General features: G+C 39.9%; 1 protein-coding gene across 1 annotated transcript; it reads right to left on the reverse strand.

Moving 5' to 3' along the window:
- Positions 1–11,261: 11,261 nt before the first annotated feature.
- On the reverse strand, positions 11,262–14,066 carry LOC149663966 (uncharacterized). The gene is made up of 2 exons (XM_089841968.1): positions 13,824–14,066; positions 11,262–13,610 (listed from the first exon to the last, which is right to left on the reverse strand). The coding sequence occupies exons 1-2, from the start codon at positions 14,064–14,066 to the stop codon at positions 11,262–11,264; spliced, it is 2,592 nt and encodes an 863-aa protein (XP_089698094.1).
- Positions 14,067–15,267: the final 1,201 nt, after the last annotated feature.

A 15,267-nucleotide genomic window follows, 5' to 3' on the forward strand; every position in this document is an offset into this window, starting at 1 on the left:
TATCGCTATAATCCGTCGTAGATAAGGAGACTTTTGCTTTAATCACCTCCACGTCACGGGTGATTGTCCCACAAAAGTTACGTAACCGCAGATGGAACGTCTGCTATCTCAATCTGATGTTTAGTCACTGTCTGTATAAATCGTCAGTGACAGTTCTGTACCCTTCTTGTACACTAGCCATTGAGATGATGTAGATATCACGTTTCTTAATAGTGTGCACAAAATTCTCCAGTGTTTGCGTCCAGGATTGCTGTTAAATTGAGACAGTGCTACTGTAGTGAAAAGGATGTCCGGTCTTGTTCTCTGTGCCAGGAACAAAATGAGCCCACGAATGATTTGTAAGGGTACTTCCTCATTTCGTTAATTTCTTCTTCCGTTGTGGGACAGTCGGCTCTCGTCAAGATTGCGCTTTCGTTATTTGGCAAGCTAACAGGTTCATCGCAGGTGATGATTTATTTCTTCCCAAGTTTGTTGACATACGACTGTTGGTGGATATTGATGGTGTCATCTTGTTTTAGGTCGAACTCTACGCCAAGAAGTTTACGTATAGGTCCCAGGTTTTTAATATCATGGATTTCTGATAATCTTCTGTATACTTCTTGTAAATCTGCATTTGTCTTACCCAACACGATTAGATCGTCAACGTATACCAAAATTTAGGCGCGATAGGGTAAGAAATAGATACAGTTGCTTCCCATCAATTTTGTTAGTCCTACCTTCTGAAATGTTTTATCCAGCTAGATAAACCAGCGACGGCCGCTTTGCTGTAGTCCATACAAAGGGTTTCGTAATCTCAGACAGTGGGTCTCGGTATTAGCTTCTTCGAATCCGGGTATCAATTTCATGTAAATCTCATAATCCAGGTTTCCATATAAATAGGCGTTCTTTACGCCAAAATGATTTTGTAGTGAATCACAAATATGGCAATAAAGAAACGTATCAATGGAAATTTCACGACCGGTGAGAAAGTATTATCATAGTCCACGCCCTCCGTCTGTACAAATCCTTGTGCAACCAGTTTCATTTTATATCGTATAGTATTGCCCTTTGGGTCACGCTTTAGCGCATAAACCCACCGGCATCCCAACACCTTTTTCTGGGTTGGTTTCTCCGCTACTTCAGCGACTTTCCGTTCTTTAATTGTGGTGACCTCTTCCGGCATAGCTGCTATCCATTCTGACTTCTGTGGCGATGATATGGCTTCTTCATAATTCTTTGGTACTATGATTTCGGTGCCCTTGGTTTCATAGATTTCTGATATGTCGTCGTGAGTAATGCTTGATAACAACGTGGTTATGTCTAAGTTCTTTACTGAAGTCAAATGCGTTGATGTCATAGGGTAGCCCTTCTTGTTGAATATGCGCGAGTAAATCTGGTCCTGACCTCAACTTATTTCCCTTATCATCGTAATGAAAGATGTTCGCTTGTCCTTTGGTTCATCCAGATTACCGAAAAGTTACATGTCGTCTCCAACCAGCCGGTAATTCGTTTCTCTCAACTTGTGGTTCTTCTTGTTGTTTAAGTTCTCCCTTTTCGTTCTGTTTCCTTTCTGGTTTTTCTGGTTGTTTAAGTTCTCCCTTTTCGTTCTGTTTCCTTTCTGGTTCTTGTATTTAATCCCGTTGAATCTGTCGTTCCTGTACTTGTCCATCGAGTTGTTCCTCAGTTTGCCCTTCTATTTGTTCCTCCATGCCTTCTGGCTTTTCTTTTACCTCTGCCTTGGGGTGTGTATTTTTTTGTAGCCTCGTTTGAACTAAGATGGAAGTTTAATAAAGTTTCTTCTACTGTCTGGTTTAAATACTCCATGCCCAATTGCGTCTCATCAAAGGCCACATGTGTAGTTTCAATGGTTTTTCTTTCTTCGGGATAAAATATGCGATACCCTCATGTGCGTATAGCATAACCGATTAAAACGCCCAACATTACTCTGTGGTGTAATTTGCTCATCCTTTGTGGTTTATGTAGGTGTAAGAAAGCTAGACATTCATATCGCTTCAAATAATTTACGATTGGTTTAGGCCCAGTCCAACATTCGAATGGTACCTTGTCTCCAAGAATTGAGTGTTTTACCCGTTTCTTGATATAACCTCCGCCCACAGGTATAATGGTAATTGTGCATCATGGAGAAGTGTTCTTGTCATATCGAGTAGTTTCCAATTGATCCGTTCTGCTACGCCATTCCTTAGCGGTGAATAGACGTTTGTTCTCTGGTGTGCAATCCCTGATTCTTCACAGAGTTTTGTGATGTAGTCATCACAATACTCGAGGCTTTGTCAGTTCTGATAGCTTTGATCTTAAGTTGGAACTGATTTTCGACTTGTTTCTTGAACCGATCAAAACAGGCGAATACCTTGTTCTTCCTTTCCATAACACAGAGCCCAATAAAACGGCTGTGATCATCAATAAACGTCACATATTACCGACCTCCCTATCGAGGTTATAAATGAAGGGCCCCATACATCCTAGTGTATCAAGTCGAGGATGTTCTCGCTTATCTTATGAGCAATATTGGTATGACTTTGCCTCGTGCTCTTACTCAGTGCGCATGACACAAACTCCCAGCTCTCCGTCTACATGAAGCACCTCATTTTTCGCCATATACCTGAAATCTTGGCTATTTATATGTCCCAATCTCTTGTGCCATTTTTCCATTTCGTTGTCCTTTGCATCAACCATTTGAGTTTCATACTTGATTGTCTCCATTAACACGGATGCATTCGACAATGTGTAAAAACTATCTTCCGCTCATGGAGCGGTGAAGGCGAATTTATCATAAACTGTATATGCTGCTCTACGTATGACTCCTTTATATCCAGCTTGATCAATGAGACGTCCTGATATATGATTCCGTCGCATACTTGGTGTGAATACGACATCATTTAGTTGAAATGCGTACTGATATCTCCGGTTCCGCTTATTTTCGTAATTCCCTCACCGCAAGCCTCATCTCCTGATAAGGGTTTATAATTCAGGAACCATTCAAGTCTTTTGCAGAAATGATGAGTCTCTGCAGTATCGATGATCCATGCGTTACATTTTAATGACGTTGAATAATGAGCTGCCGCTATGAAAGCGCGTCTGTCTGATTTGTCTCCACGTCTTCGCTGTGGTTTACGGCCCTCACGAGACTTATGAACGGTTCGTCCGCAATTATAGCAGTTCCTTTGAAATGTATTGCGTTGGTAGTTTCGGTCAGTAGTTCTGCCTCTACTTTCGCTGTTTCGTGTATTCATCTGTGTTGCGAAAAAAATCAGCTTTCAGTTCCTTTATTTTCCGTTTCACTTGACGAGTGTATTCCGCAAGTAATTAATCTTCTATCTTGGCAGGTACGAAGTCTGCCGGAGGAAAACGGTAAATATTTTGCACCAAAGAATCATATGACTCAGGTAGTGACGAAATCAGTTGGTACGCTATGTCCTTATCCAACAGTGTCTCGCCAGCTTCCTCTAACTTCTCCCTTATTCCATGTGAAAAAGACTCTTCGCAGTACACCAATTCGTGCAAAATTCGTGGGTTGTAAGACAGTTAGCAATTTAACCCATTCATCATAAGGGTTTGTTATATTCTTTATCAAACTTCTTGTCTTCGGTGACAAGCTCAATGCCAGTAAAGAAAGCGCCTTCTTTACTTTACCTAGTTCAATCAACCATGATCGCGAACCTAGTTCAATCAACCTTGATCGCGAACCTAGTTCAATTAACCTTGATCGCGAACCTAGTTCAATTAACCTTGATCGCGAACCTAGTTCAATTAACCTTGATCGCGAACCTAGTTCAATTAACCTTGATCGCGAGCCTAGTTCAATTAACCTTGATCGCGAACCTAGTTCAATTAACCTTGATCGCGAACCTAGTTCAATTAACCTTGATCGCGAACCTAGTTCAATTAACCTTGATCGCGAACCTAGTTCAATTAACCTTGATCGCGAACCTAGTTCAATTAACCTTGATCGCGAACCTAGTTCAATCAACCTTGATCGCGAACCTAGTTCAATTAACCTTGATCGCGAACCTAGTTCAATAAACCTTGATCGCGACCCTAGTTCAATTAACCTTGATCGCTAACCTAGTTCAATTAACCTTGATCGTGAACTTAGTTCAATTAACATGATCGCGAACCTAGTTCAATTAACCTTGATCGCGAACCTAGTTCAATTACCCTTGATCGCTAACCTAGTTCAATTACCCTTGATCGCTAACCTAGTTCAATTACCCTTGATCGCTACCCTAGTTCAATCACCCTTGATCGCTACCCTAGTTCAATCACCCTTGATTGCGAACCTAGTTCAATCACCCTTGATCGCGAACCTAGTTCAATCACCCTTGATCGCGAACCTAGTTCAATTAACCTTGATCGCGAACCTAGTTCAATTAACCTTGATCGCGAACCTAGTTCAATAAACCTTGATCGCGAACCTAGTTCAATTAACCTTGATCGCGAACCTAGTTCAATAAACCTTGATCGCGAACCTAGTTCAATTAACCTTGATCGCGAACCTAGTTCAATTAACCTTGATCGCGAACCTAGTTCAATTAACCTTGATCGCGAACCTAGTTCAATTAACCTTGATCGCGAACCTAGTTCAATTAACCTTGATCGCGAACCTAGTTCAATTAACCTTGATCGCGAACCTAGTTCAATTAACCTTGATCGCGAACCTAGTTCAATCACCCTTGATCGCTAACCTAGTTCAGTTAACCTTGATCGCTAACCTAGTTCAATCACCCTTGATCGCTAACCTAGTTCAATTAACCTTGATCGCTAACCTAGTTCAATCACCCTTGATCGCTAACCTAGTTCAATCACCCTTGATCGCTAACCTAGTTCATTCACCCTTGATCGCTAACCTAGTTCAATCACCCTTGATCGCTAGCCTAGTTCAATCACCCTTGATCGCTAACCTAGTTCAATTAACCTTGATCGCTAACCTAGTTCAATTAACCTTGATCGCTAACCTAGTTCAATTAACCTTGATCGCTAATCTAGTTCAATTAACCTTGATCGCGAACCTAGTTCAATTAACCTTGATCGCGAACCTAGTTCAATTAACCTTGATCGCGAACCTAGTTCAATTAACCTTGATCGCGAACCTAGTTCAATTAACCTTGATCGCGAACCTAGTTCAATTAACCTTGATCGCGAACCTAGTTCAATTAACCTTGATCGCGAACCTAGTTCAATTAACCTTGATCGCGAACCTAGTTCAATCACCCTTGATCGCTAACCTAGTTCAATTAACCTTGATCGCTAACCTAGTTCAATTAACCTTGATCGCTAACGTAGTTCAATCACCCTTAATCGCTAGCCTAGTTCAATCACCCTTGATCGCTAACCTAGTTCAATTAACCTTGATCGCTAACCTAGTTCAATTAACCTTGATCGCTAACCTAGTTCAATCACCCTTAATCGCTAGCCTAGTTCAATCAACCTTGATCGCTAACCTAGTTCAATTAACCTTGATCGCGAACCTAGTTCAATTAACCTTGATCGCGAACCTAGTTCAATTAACCTTGATCGCGAACCTAGTTCAATTAACCTTGATCGCGAACCTAGTTCAATTAACCTTGATCGCGAACCTAGTTCAATTAACCTTGATCGCGAACCTAGTTCAATTAACCTTGATCGCGAACCTAGTTCAATCAACCTTGATCGCGAACCTAGTTCAATTAACCTCGATCGCGAACCTAGTTCAATCAACCTTGATCGCGAACCTAGTTCAATTAACCTTGATCGCTAACCTAGTTCAATTAACCTTGATCGTGAACCTAGTTCAATTAACCTTGATCGCGAACCTAGTTCAATTAACCTTGATCGCGAACCTAGTTCAATTACCCTTGATCGCTAGCCTAGTTCAATTACCCTTGATCGCTAACCTAGTTCAATTACCCTTGATCGCGATCCTAGTTCAATCACCCTTGATCGCTACCCTAGTTCAATCACCCTTGGTCGCTAACCTAGTTCAATCACCCTTGGTCGCTAACCTAGTTCAATCATCCTTGATCGCGAACCTAGTTCAATTAACGTTGATCGCGAACCTAGTTCAATTAACGTTGATCGCGAACCTAGTTCAATTAACCTTGATCGCGAACCTAGTTCAATTAACCTTGATCGCGAACCTAGTTCAATTAACCTTGATCGCGAACCTAGTTCAATTAACCTTGATCGCGAACCTAGTTCAATTAACCTTGATCGCGAACCTAGTTCAATTAACCTTGATCGCGAACCTAGTTCAATTAACCTTGATCGCGAACCTAGTTCAATTAACCTTGATCGCGAACCTAGTTCAATTAACCTTGATCGCAAACCTAGTTCAATTAACCTTGATCGCGAACCTAGTTCAATCACCCTTGATCGCGAACCTAGTTCAATTAACCTTGATCGCGAACCTAGTTCAATTAACCTTGATCGCGAACCTAGTTCAATTAACCTTGATCGCGAACCTAGTTCAATCAACCTTGATCGCGAACCTAGTTCAATTAACCTTGATCGCGATTCTAGTTCAATCACCCTTGGTTGCTAACCTAGTATAATCGTCTATAAAGGCCGTATAATTGGGGTGAAACAACTGCCTAACCCATACCACTAAAAACTCGTATGCTCAACAGTTTAGGGGTAAACAACGCAATTTAGAGTATGTAATTAAAATTAAGAAAAACAATACTTCAACTTAATTGTTTTTAATGAAACTTCAAAACGCACCAGTTTAATGTTCCACCTTTCATTTAAAATCATTTTCAGACCTATCGAATAAATAGTCTTCTAAAAATGGTCGAGTAGCTTTGGCCATAACAGCAAACATTTCCCATGTTATTCCAATGGGAAAATTTCCCCTTTTTTGCCAAAATGACTGAACCATTTTATGGAAATGAAAACCACCTTTAGCAACTTTATTTTTTATAAAATAAACTAATTAATGGATCTCTTTGAAATTTTAACCACATATTAAGGGCCTGGATTGTAGATCCGTGGAATGTTTTCAAAACAGTAAACATAATGCGAAAAAAGTTACATCCAAACAAAAAACCCTCCTTATACATTAAAGTCAGTATGAAGTCTTATCTAAGAGAGCAACCGCTCTCATAGAATACAGTTACAGTAGCAGACTATGATTCGGTTTGGTTTAATTCAGTTCAGTTCTGTTCTAATTTGTGTCGGAGAACCTTTATACTTCAAAATATGAACACTGTCTTTCATAGTTTTTGAAAGATTCGTCCGAAAGGTTCCAAACCAAATACATTTAATTTTTCTTAGGTTGTTGAAAAATCCCATTAGCAAACCAATAACTTTAGAGACAGTTGGGCCTTCGGCGAACAATGACTACTCTCATTGCGAACGCCGTCCACAACTCACTTAGCTCTTTCACTTTCTTAATATCATCTTCCTATGGCCGAGGAATGTCACTTTTAGCCAAACATGAGAATTGACCTCAGTGATTCTATAACGTCTCCATTCTGAAAAGATAATAATGGTTATGCATCTTATTTCGGTGAATGGCTGTTGTATCCAGGAAGTTCCGAAAAGGGTAGTTGGACTGAAATACAGTGAGTTGTATGGTCAATTTTGACTCATTGCTCCATGGGATTTCACCCTAAAGACTGTTCTATGGATGACTCCTTAAAAGAATAGAATCAGTCTTTTGACTACTAATGAAAAGCTTTCATTTTTTTAAATCAGATCGAACCTAAAATTACGTTTTCAAAAATATATATGTATTTATAATTTTAATAACTTAACTATTTTTAATTTGTTTTTAAAAGTTTTAGTTTTCGGCGCCGCTTCGATCACTGCCCCTAAACAGTCCTTTGGCAAAAACACGAGCGAAACAAATACATTACCATCGCTACCCTCCTATCACACGGAAATATAGTAGATTTACACCTAATAATAGTTTTCATACTATTTTACATTTTCGAAAAATTAATATTTTTCATTTCTATACGGATGCTTTGAAAGTTATAAAAGAAGGTAAATAGTTTCACTGTAATTTTGGTGCTCAAAGTAATAGTTTTACTATGTTTTATACAAATAAAAATATGCTAAAATAAAGCCACATCATCATTATATATGGAAGCTAGGCCTTTGCCAAGATAGCGTAAAAATGTGGTGTTTTGGACATTACCTGCAACAATTTTGACAAATCGCTATCATCCTTTCTCTACAATGTAACCAAGAGTTAAGAGAACAAAGGATACTAAACATGACAAATCAGAATTATGTTTACAAAGGTCTTCTCAATCTCAAATATGCGCCGCTTCGCCAGTTAAGGTGAAAAGCTACTATACAGTGGTCTAGAGCTCCCTACATTCTCCTATTTACAAACAACCAATGAATTATTAGCGTCACTACGTTATAAACAAGCTGGGCGATATTTCGCCGCTTGTTTGAATTTCAAAATATCTAACGTACTTTTCTTAATTTTAAATGTTTTAATTTGATTTATTCTTTGGCACACAAAATTTTAGGCACATTTTTTACCTATAACTGCCCTCATCTTGTACTTGTCGGAAAGCATTGAGAGTATCACTTTATCGAATGCTTTTTTCCAGCATGGAAACCATTTTCGAAACGCAAGTTTTCAAGTGTCTGGATATTGAGAGGAATTTCTTAATTGAACAAGTCAAAATGAAGAGACCGTTGAAAAGCGCTACTGATTTGGAACTGAGTAGTGTCTTCGTTCCTTTCTACTTGCTTTTCTTGCTGTTGTCTGGATCAGTAGCCGTGGCCATGACCGAAATATTCTTCAATCGATTTGCTTAAACGCTGAAAATTTAATTTGCGACGTCACGAAACCGAATTTCTCGAAAATACAAAATAATACACATGTTAAAGCATTCTTGATAGCTCCCTTGTACTTATTGATCGAAATAATTGTCAGGTTTAAGGGTTGAAAATAATAAGAGTTTAATACACTGAATGATTTACATGATAACAGGTGGTGGCTCCGGCCGCCAAGAGAGAAGTCCCGACCCTCGCATTTTACCTTAGGCTCGCGTACAAAAAAAAGAGGGGGGGAAAGAGAGTGGGGGTTTACAATCAACTGAGAAAATATAGGAACGCTAGTGACATCTAGGGTAGAGTTAAACGACTAAAAATTGCTAACACACATGTTACGTAATTTTAAATCAATGAGAGATAATTATACATTCATTATATTATTGGGATTGAAACTGTTCACTTGACTGTGAAATCGAAAGTAAATGAAGTAACTGACCGCCTTAGTTTAATAAGACGATAAAGTGTTCTACTTTTTAAACGAGTCTATCATATAATAAACTGGTACTTGAACTTGCCACCCTAGTTTTCCAATAGATTTGCAATCGATTAACTTGAATTTAAAAAGTGTGTTATTTCCCAGACTTTCGCCTAGACGTAGTCACGCGTTATTGCCATGTGTTAGAAATTCCCACGTATTCAACCTTCGAACATAGTTAAAATAACTCATAAACTCTTTGGTTATTTCAACTAAGGCTCTGGTTTGGACTTAAGTTAAATAAAAACTCGGATTTAGAATTTAAGAAAAAATAGTTTAATGGAAAAAAAATGGAGATCGAACTTGTCGCTCTGGGTTCTCTTTATGCACTGAAGTTACTGAACTTTTTTCCCTCCAAAATCTCTCTCGTTTTCACCCTTTTACCTGGGAGGGGCTAGACCCCACACCGCGATAATCTCTTTCTTTTTGGGTTTTGAAAACTTTCCCCGATTCTCTCTACTTTTTCGCTGTGTCACAAGCAACAAGTTCGACTAGACAAAATTACAAGTTTTACAAAATAAACAAAAATAAACTCTAAATCGCCACAAATTCCCCCCCATGAACTATGAATAGTTCATCTCAGTTCGGGTTTAATTTTCAGTTTAGTTCAAGTGGGTAAAGCAAATTAATTGCCCTTCGAATTATATTTCGATTAGGCAATCTAAGCGCACACGAGCGAACTCTAGCATCACGCCCCACAAACACTTCTACAATGGCCATCTTCCATTCTTGTCGGGGGAGCTTGGTATCGCTAACCAAGAGGATGTTGCCAGGTTTTATTGTCCTTTCCTTATGAAGATCCAGCTTATGAGCTAACGTTAGTTGCAGGAGGTAATTTTGCTTCCACTTCCTCCAAAACTTGTTTAGAAGATTCTCCTGATATTTGAATCTCTTCACTGCATCGATTCTTTTAAGGCTAGAAGTGGGATCTAACTTCGAATCGGGTGGCAGTGACGTCAGCCGACGTCCAGTCAGGAAATGGGCTGGTGTCAACCCGACTGGCTCTCCTGTTGCGCTATATTGATAGGTAAGCGGTCTCGAATTTATAACCGCTTCAATTTCCGCGAGGACTGTTTGTAACTCGTCGAAGTTTAGCAACGCTTTTCCGAGTGTCTTTTTCAGCGCGATTTTCACTGTTTTAACTTGCCTCTCATAGAAGCCACCCTACCAAGGGGACCTCTCCGTGATAAACTTCCACTCTATACCGTTTTGTCCGAAAAACTCGTATACTTCTTTTTTACTTATGTTTTTCCAAATCGCGATTAGTTCTCTGTTTGCTTTCTTCAAACTTAAAGCGTTATCCGAATACATAGTCTTAATTATTCCTCTGCGTGAAATAAACCTTCTTAACGCTAACATAAATGTCTCGGTGGACATTTCCATAACTAGCTCTGAATGTATGGCTCTTGTTACACCACAGGTAAATAAACAGATATAAGCCTTGGTGGTTGCGTTTTCGTTAGGGTTTCTCTTAATATACAAGGGGCCGGCGAAATCTACCCCAGTAACCTCAAAACTAGCTGATTGCGAAATCCTATCTCTAGGCAAAGGGGCGGTCTGCTCATCTAACGGCTGTGTCTTCCAAATACGGCATGTTAAGCAAAGAGCGACTCGTTGTTTAACTTGTTGTCTTCCTTGCAATACCCAATAATTTTTTCTAACTTGAGCCAATGTGTTAGCTAGACCTTGATGGTAAACTCTGGTGTGTGCTTCATCAATTATCAAATCTGTTAAATGGTGTTTCTTTGGCAAGATAATTGGATGTTTCTCGTTATACTCCAGGTCAGATGATCTTTGCAGGCGTCCACCGACTCTCAATAGACCATCTTCGTCTAAAATTTTATTGAGGTTTTTAATCTCGGATGGATAGCCAATCTCTATCTTTTCTCGCAGGTCTTTAATTTCCTTGTAAAAAACCTCTTCTTGTATTTTCCATATAAAGTAGTTTTTCGACTCTTGCATTTCTTTCGCTGATAAGGGTTCTACTCTCTTGATGGCGTTTTTCCTTGAGTTGCTAATAAATCTTCTCATCCATGCTAATATACGAACTGGTGTTTTCAGAACGCTGTAATTTTCCAATGATAGTATCTTCATTTGAAATATTTGCCGCTGTCAGCGCGCTTTCTTGATAACTCTCTCTAGTTTCTTGATCAAGATCTAATTCTACCTTTTCTGTATCTGTTAATTCCTTCGCAATTCGGATAGGCCACTCTTCGCGGGTTCTTTCAAGCCATGTTGGTCCTTCCCACCAAATCACCTTGTCTTTTAACTCTGTCAGCTTCATTCCCCTGGTTAGCAGTTCTGCAGGGTTGTCTTTCCCCGCGCAGTGCAGCCATGCCTTAGGCTCTGTCGTATCATGAATTTCTCGTACTCTATTCGCGACGAATAGTACCCTTTTTCGGGATAAGCCATGAATCCAATGAATTACGATGGTGGAATCTGACCATAAGAGAATCTTGTCTTTGGGCGCCTTGACCACTTCGTTTACTATATTTGTCAATCTTGCCCTGATTAAGGCTCCCATTAACTCTAACCTGGGAAGGGTGATTGACTTCAAGGGAGCTACTCTAGATTTCGACGTAATTAAACACGTCTTTACGGTTCCGTCTCTTGCCGTAGCTCTTGCATATACGACCGCTCCGTAGGCCGCTTCACTAGCGTCGCAAAAGCAATGCAGCTCCTTTTCCTTCAGGTTGGCGTCTGTCATATTCAGGAGACAATGACGTGGAAATGAGATTAGTCTTGGATCTGGTATTTCTGATCTCCAATTCTTCCAATCCTTGGCTATTTCTTTGGGTAACGGCGAGTCCCAGCCTACTCCTGATGCCCATATTTGCTGAAAAAGTATTTTTACTCTGATTGATAATGGCCTAATCAATCCAAGAGGGTCGAAAATCCTCGCTGATGATTGCAATACGCATCTTTTTGTGTCATTCAATTGTGACATATCGTTGATTAACGAGTTCACGTCGAACGTGAAGGTATCTTCTAGGTGGTTCCAACTCATGCCTAGTACCTTTTGCTGCTGTCCAGCACTAGTGATTAAGGCGTTACTCTCTGTATTGGAATGATTTTCCCAATTCTCTTCTTCGAACCTTTGTCTCAACTCTTCAGAATTGGTTCTCCACTTTCGTAACCTTATTTTGGCTTCTGCGAAGATTTCTCTAGCTTCTTTTGCTCTCTGGTATGCCTGCAAATGATCGTCCACGGTAGTAATTAAATCGTCAACGTACAAGTCGCTATAAAGTAGTTGACACGTTTCTGGGTATTTGTTTTTGTAATGTTTTACGTGGAACTTGATTGTGGCCGCTAGGTGGTAAGGACTTGATATTACCCCGAACAAAACTCTCGTCATTCTGTACGTTATAGTTTGAGCGCTGGATTGTTGGTTTAAAGGGTCGGGATTCCAAAGAAACCTAGTCGCGTTTCGGTCTTCTGGAGCTATAGTAATCTGTAGAAACGCTTGTTCAATAGCTGCCGTCATCGCCACTCTTTTCATTCGAAATCGAAGTAAAACTTCGTAGAGGTCTGGATTGAGGTTAGGACCAGGTAGTAAACATTCATTCAAGGACACCTCTCTGTTTTCGTGCGACGACGCGTCGAATACGACTCTAACTTTCGTCGCGAGTCTTTCTTGCTTAATGACTGGTTGGTGCGGAATGTAATACAATGGTTTTGCCTCAGCTTCATCGTCGGCAGCTCTCTCTATGATATGCTTCTCTTCATATTCGTCTATGACCTTCTTATAGCTGTCGAATAGGTTAACGTCTCTGCGGAATCTTCTCGATAGAGTTTCTAATCTTTTCTGAGCCATGCGATAATTATTTGCTAAACTTGGTTTGTCTTCTGCCCACGGGAGTCGTACTTTGTATCGTCCTTCTTCCATCTTGATCGTTCGCTCGAAGGTTTGTATAGCTTCTTGGTGTCTCTCGTTTAATTCCTCTTTGCTTGGCTCTATTATTCCTAACGACTCTAAATCCCAGAATGCCTTTAAACTTTCTCCAATTTTATTTTCTTCTCTTGATTCCAAGATTAAATTCGTGGCGCTTGTTTCTACTTCTCTCTCTACGTCTGACGTCATGAGTAGACAGGAACTTGTGGTAGGACCCTGCAGCACCCAGCCAAATAACGTCTCCATGGTTACTAATGAGTCGCTTAGCTTTTCTACCTTGCTAGTAAACACCTTCCAATAGTAATCAGATCCAATTAACAGTCCAATTTCTTTTTGAAGTAGATAAATATCCGGTACATCTTCCGCTAACTTGAGATGTCTCTCTTCTAGATATAATTTAATGTCTCTACTTGGAACTTGTATCTTCGCTGCGCTGATATCCGGTGTCTCAATAGCTTCAATATTGATGGACTGATTATCATGTATGCTTTATACTTCTAATTGTACTCTCTTTGTTAGAATGGAAGTAGGCTTGTTTGCGCCGAAAGGAAAATAATTCAGCTTTATTTCTCCTACTGTGGGTAACTTCAATTTCTCAGAAATGTCTCTTCTCACAAATGTACGCTGGCTCCCTCCGTCTATTAAGCATCTTGCGACCTCTTATTTTTCTCATCCCTTCAGTACGACCGTGGCCGTTTGTAGCAAAATGCTACCGCTAGGGGGTTCGCTCATTCCTCCCTGTACTATACTATGGCTTCCCGCTTCCTCTGTTAAGGTATTTTGCCCTCTCTCTCCCCCTTTGGAGCTCTCGTCTTTCTCTATTGCCTCGCATACCGCCGTGTGATGTCGCCTTTGGCATTGATTGCATTGTACTTTCGTGGAGCTCTTCCACCACACTCGCTTCACAAAGGTCAATGTTGTTGTCATTTGTTATTGTACTTTATAATGCAATCCTTCATCAGTACATCACACGCTTCAAAATATAATTATTTAGTATACCTTTCTTCTTGAGCATCAATGCCACTAAGAATATTGTCCATAACTTCGAAGAGTTGCCAATTTGATTTGGACACTTCTTTACTCCCACTGCCACTAACCGCAGTGTCCTTGATCCGGCGTTTATCCCTGCGATACCGGTCACGCTGGGTTTTCCACCATTTTTCAGCATCCTTTGCTAATTAACACCAATTGTGTGGTTCATGATAATGAATCCAGTGGAGACCGAGGGTTAGAGGTTTAAATAATTGCTACGAACCTGATAAGTTATGTGATGCCCCAATCGCATGCCAAATGGTTTGTTTAAACACCGTATCTTTGTAGTTTTTGTCTTTTTTATCGAAAAAACATGGATAATTTCGTACTTTCTCGATAAATTGTTCTAAATCTGCGCGTCTCTCCGCTCTACTACCTTTCTTCTCCACCATCTTTGATTATAAAAAAAACCTTAACCCAGACCGAGCATCTGATTGGCTAATGAAAAACGTAAAATGTTTTGCGACGGAAAAAGTTGAGACAATTTCAACTCCTTTTTCTAGTACGTTTCCGTCGAAGTGTTTGTGCGTTTACGTTTCAGTTTATGTTTCAGTCGTCTTTTCCGTCGACATTTTACGCATGTGTGTCCCTCGCTTAAATGATGTTTTGCCCACTGAAATTGCTCAAAAATGGGGAAAGCTAAATGTCAAGAGCAACTTGACAACAACTAAATTAAGCGGTTTGAATTTTTAAAACAAACCCCGAACAAGCCAAAAACAAAACGACGTTCACGGAAACTTTACGTTTCCAAATATTTGTCTTTGCCTAATAAATCGATTGAGGAAGATAAGAAACAGCTTCAAAAACTAGAATTCGATTTTAAGTCTCTTAACAAGCGGTCCATGTGGGAACGAATTTTACAGGATGAAAACTTTGTACCCTCGGACTTCATCCACATTATCTACTCTGAAATCATGAAGACACATAGAAGGACCGAAAGCGAAACCACAGACTCAACAGCTGAGAGGATAAGTTTTCCTAAAAAATATATCGTGAGGGCTGTACCTTTAAATCTTCCTGAAGCAATTAAAATTACGGATAAAAAAGCGACAAGATTAGAAAACACTAGAAGGCAAGAAGCTTGCCAACTTTGGTC

Source organism: Phalangium opilio, unplaced genomic scaffold, assembly GCF_054372755.1.
Source record: "Phalangium opilio isolate 3A_F unplaced genomic scaffold, DU_Popi_V2 ptg000061l_1, whole genome shotgun sequence".
Classification (NCBI taxonomy): domain Eukaryota; kingdom Metazoa; phylum Arthropoda; class Arachnida; order Opiliones; family Phalangiidae; genus Phalangium; species Phalangium opilio.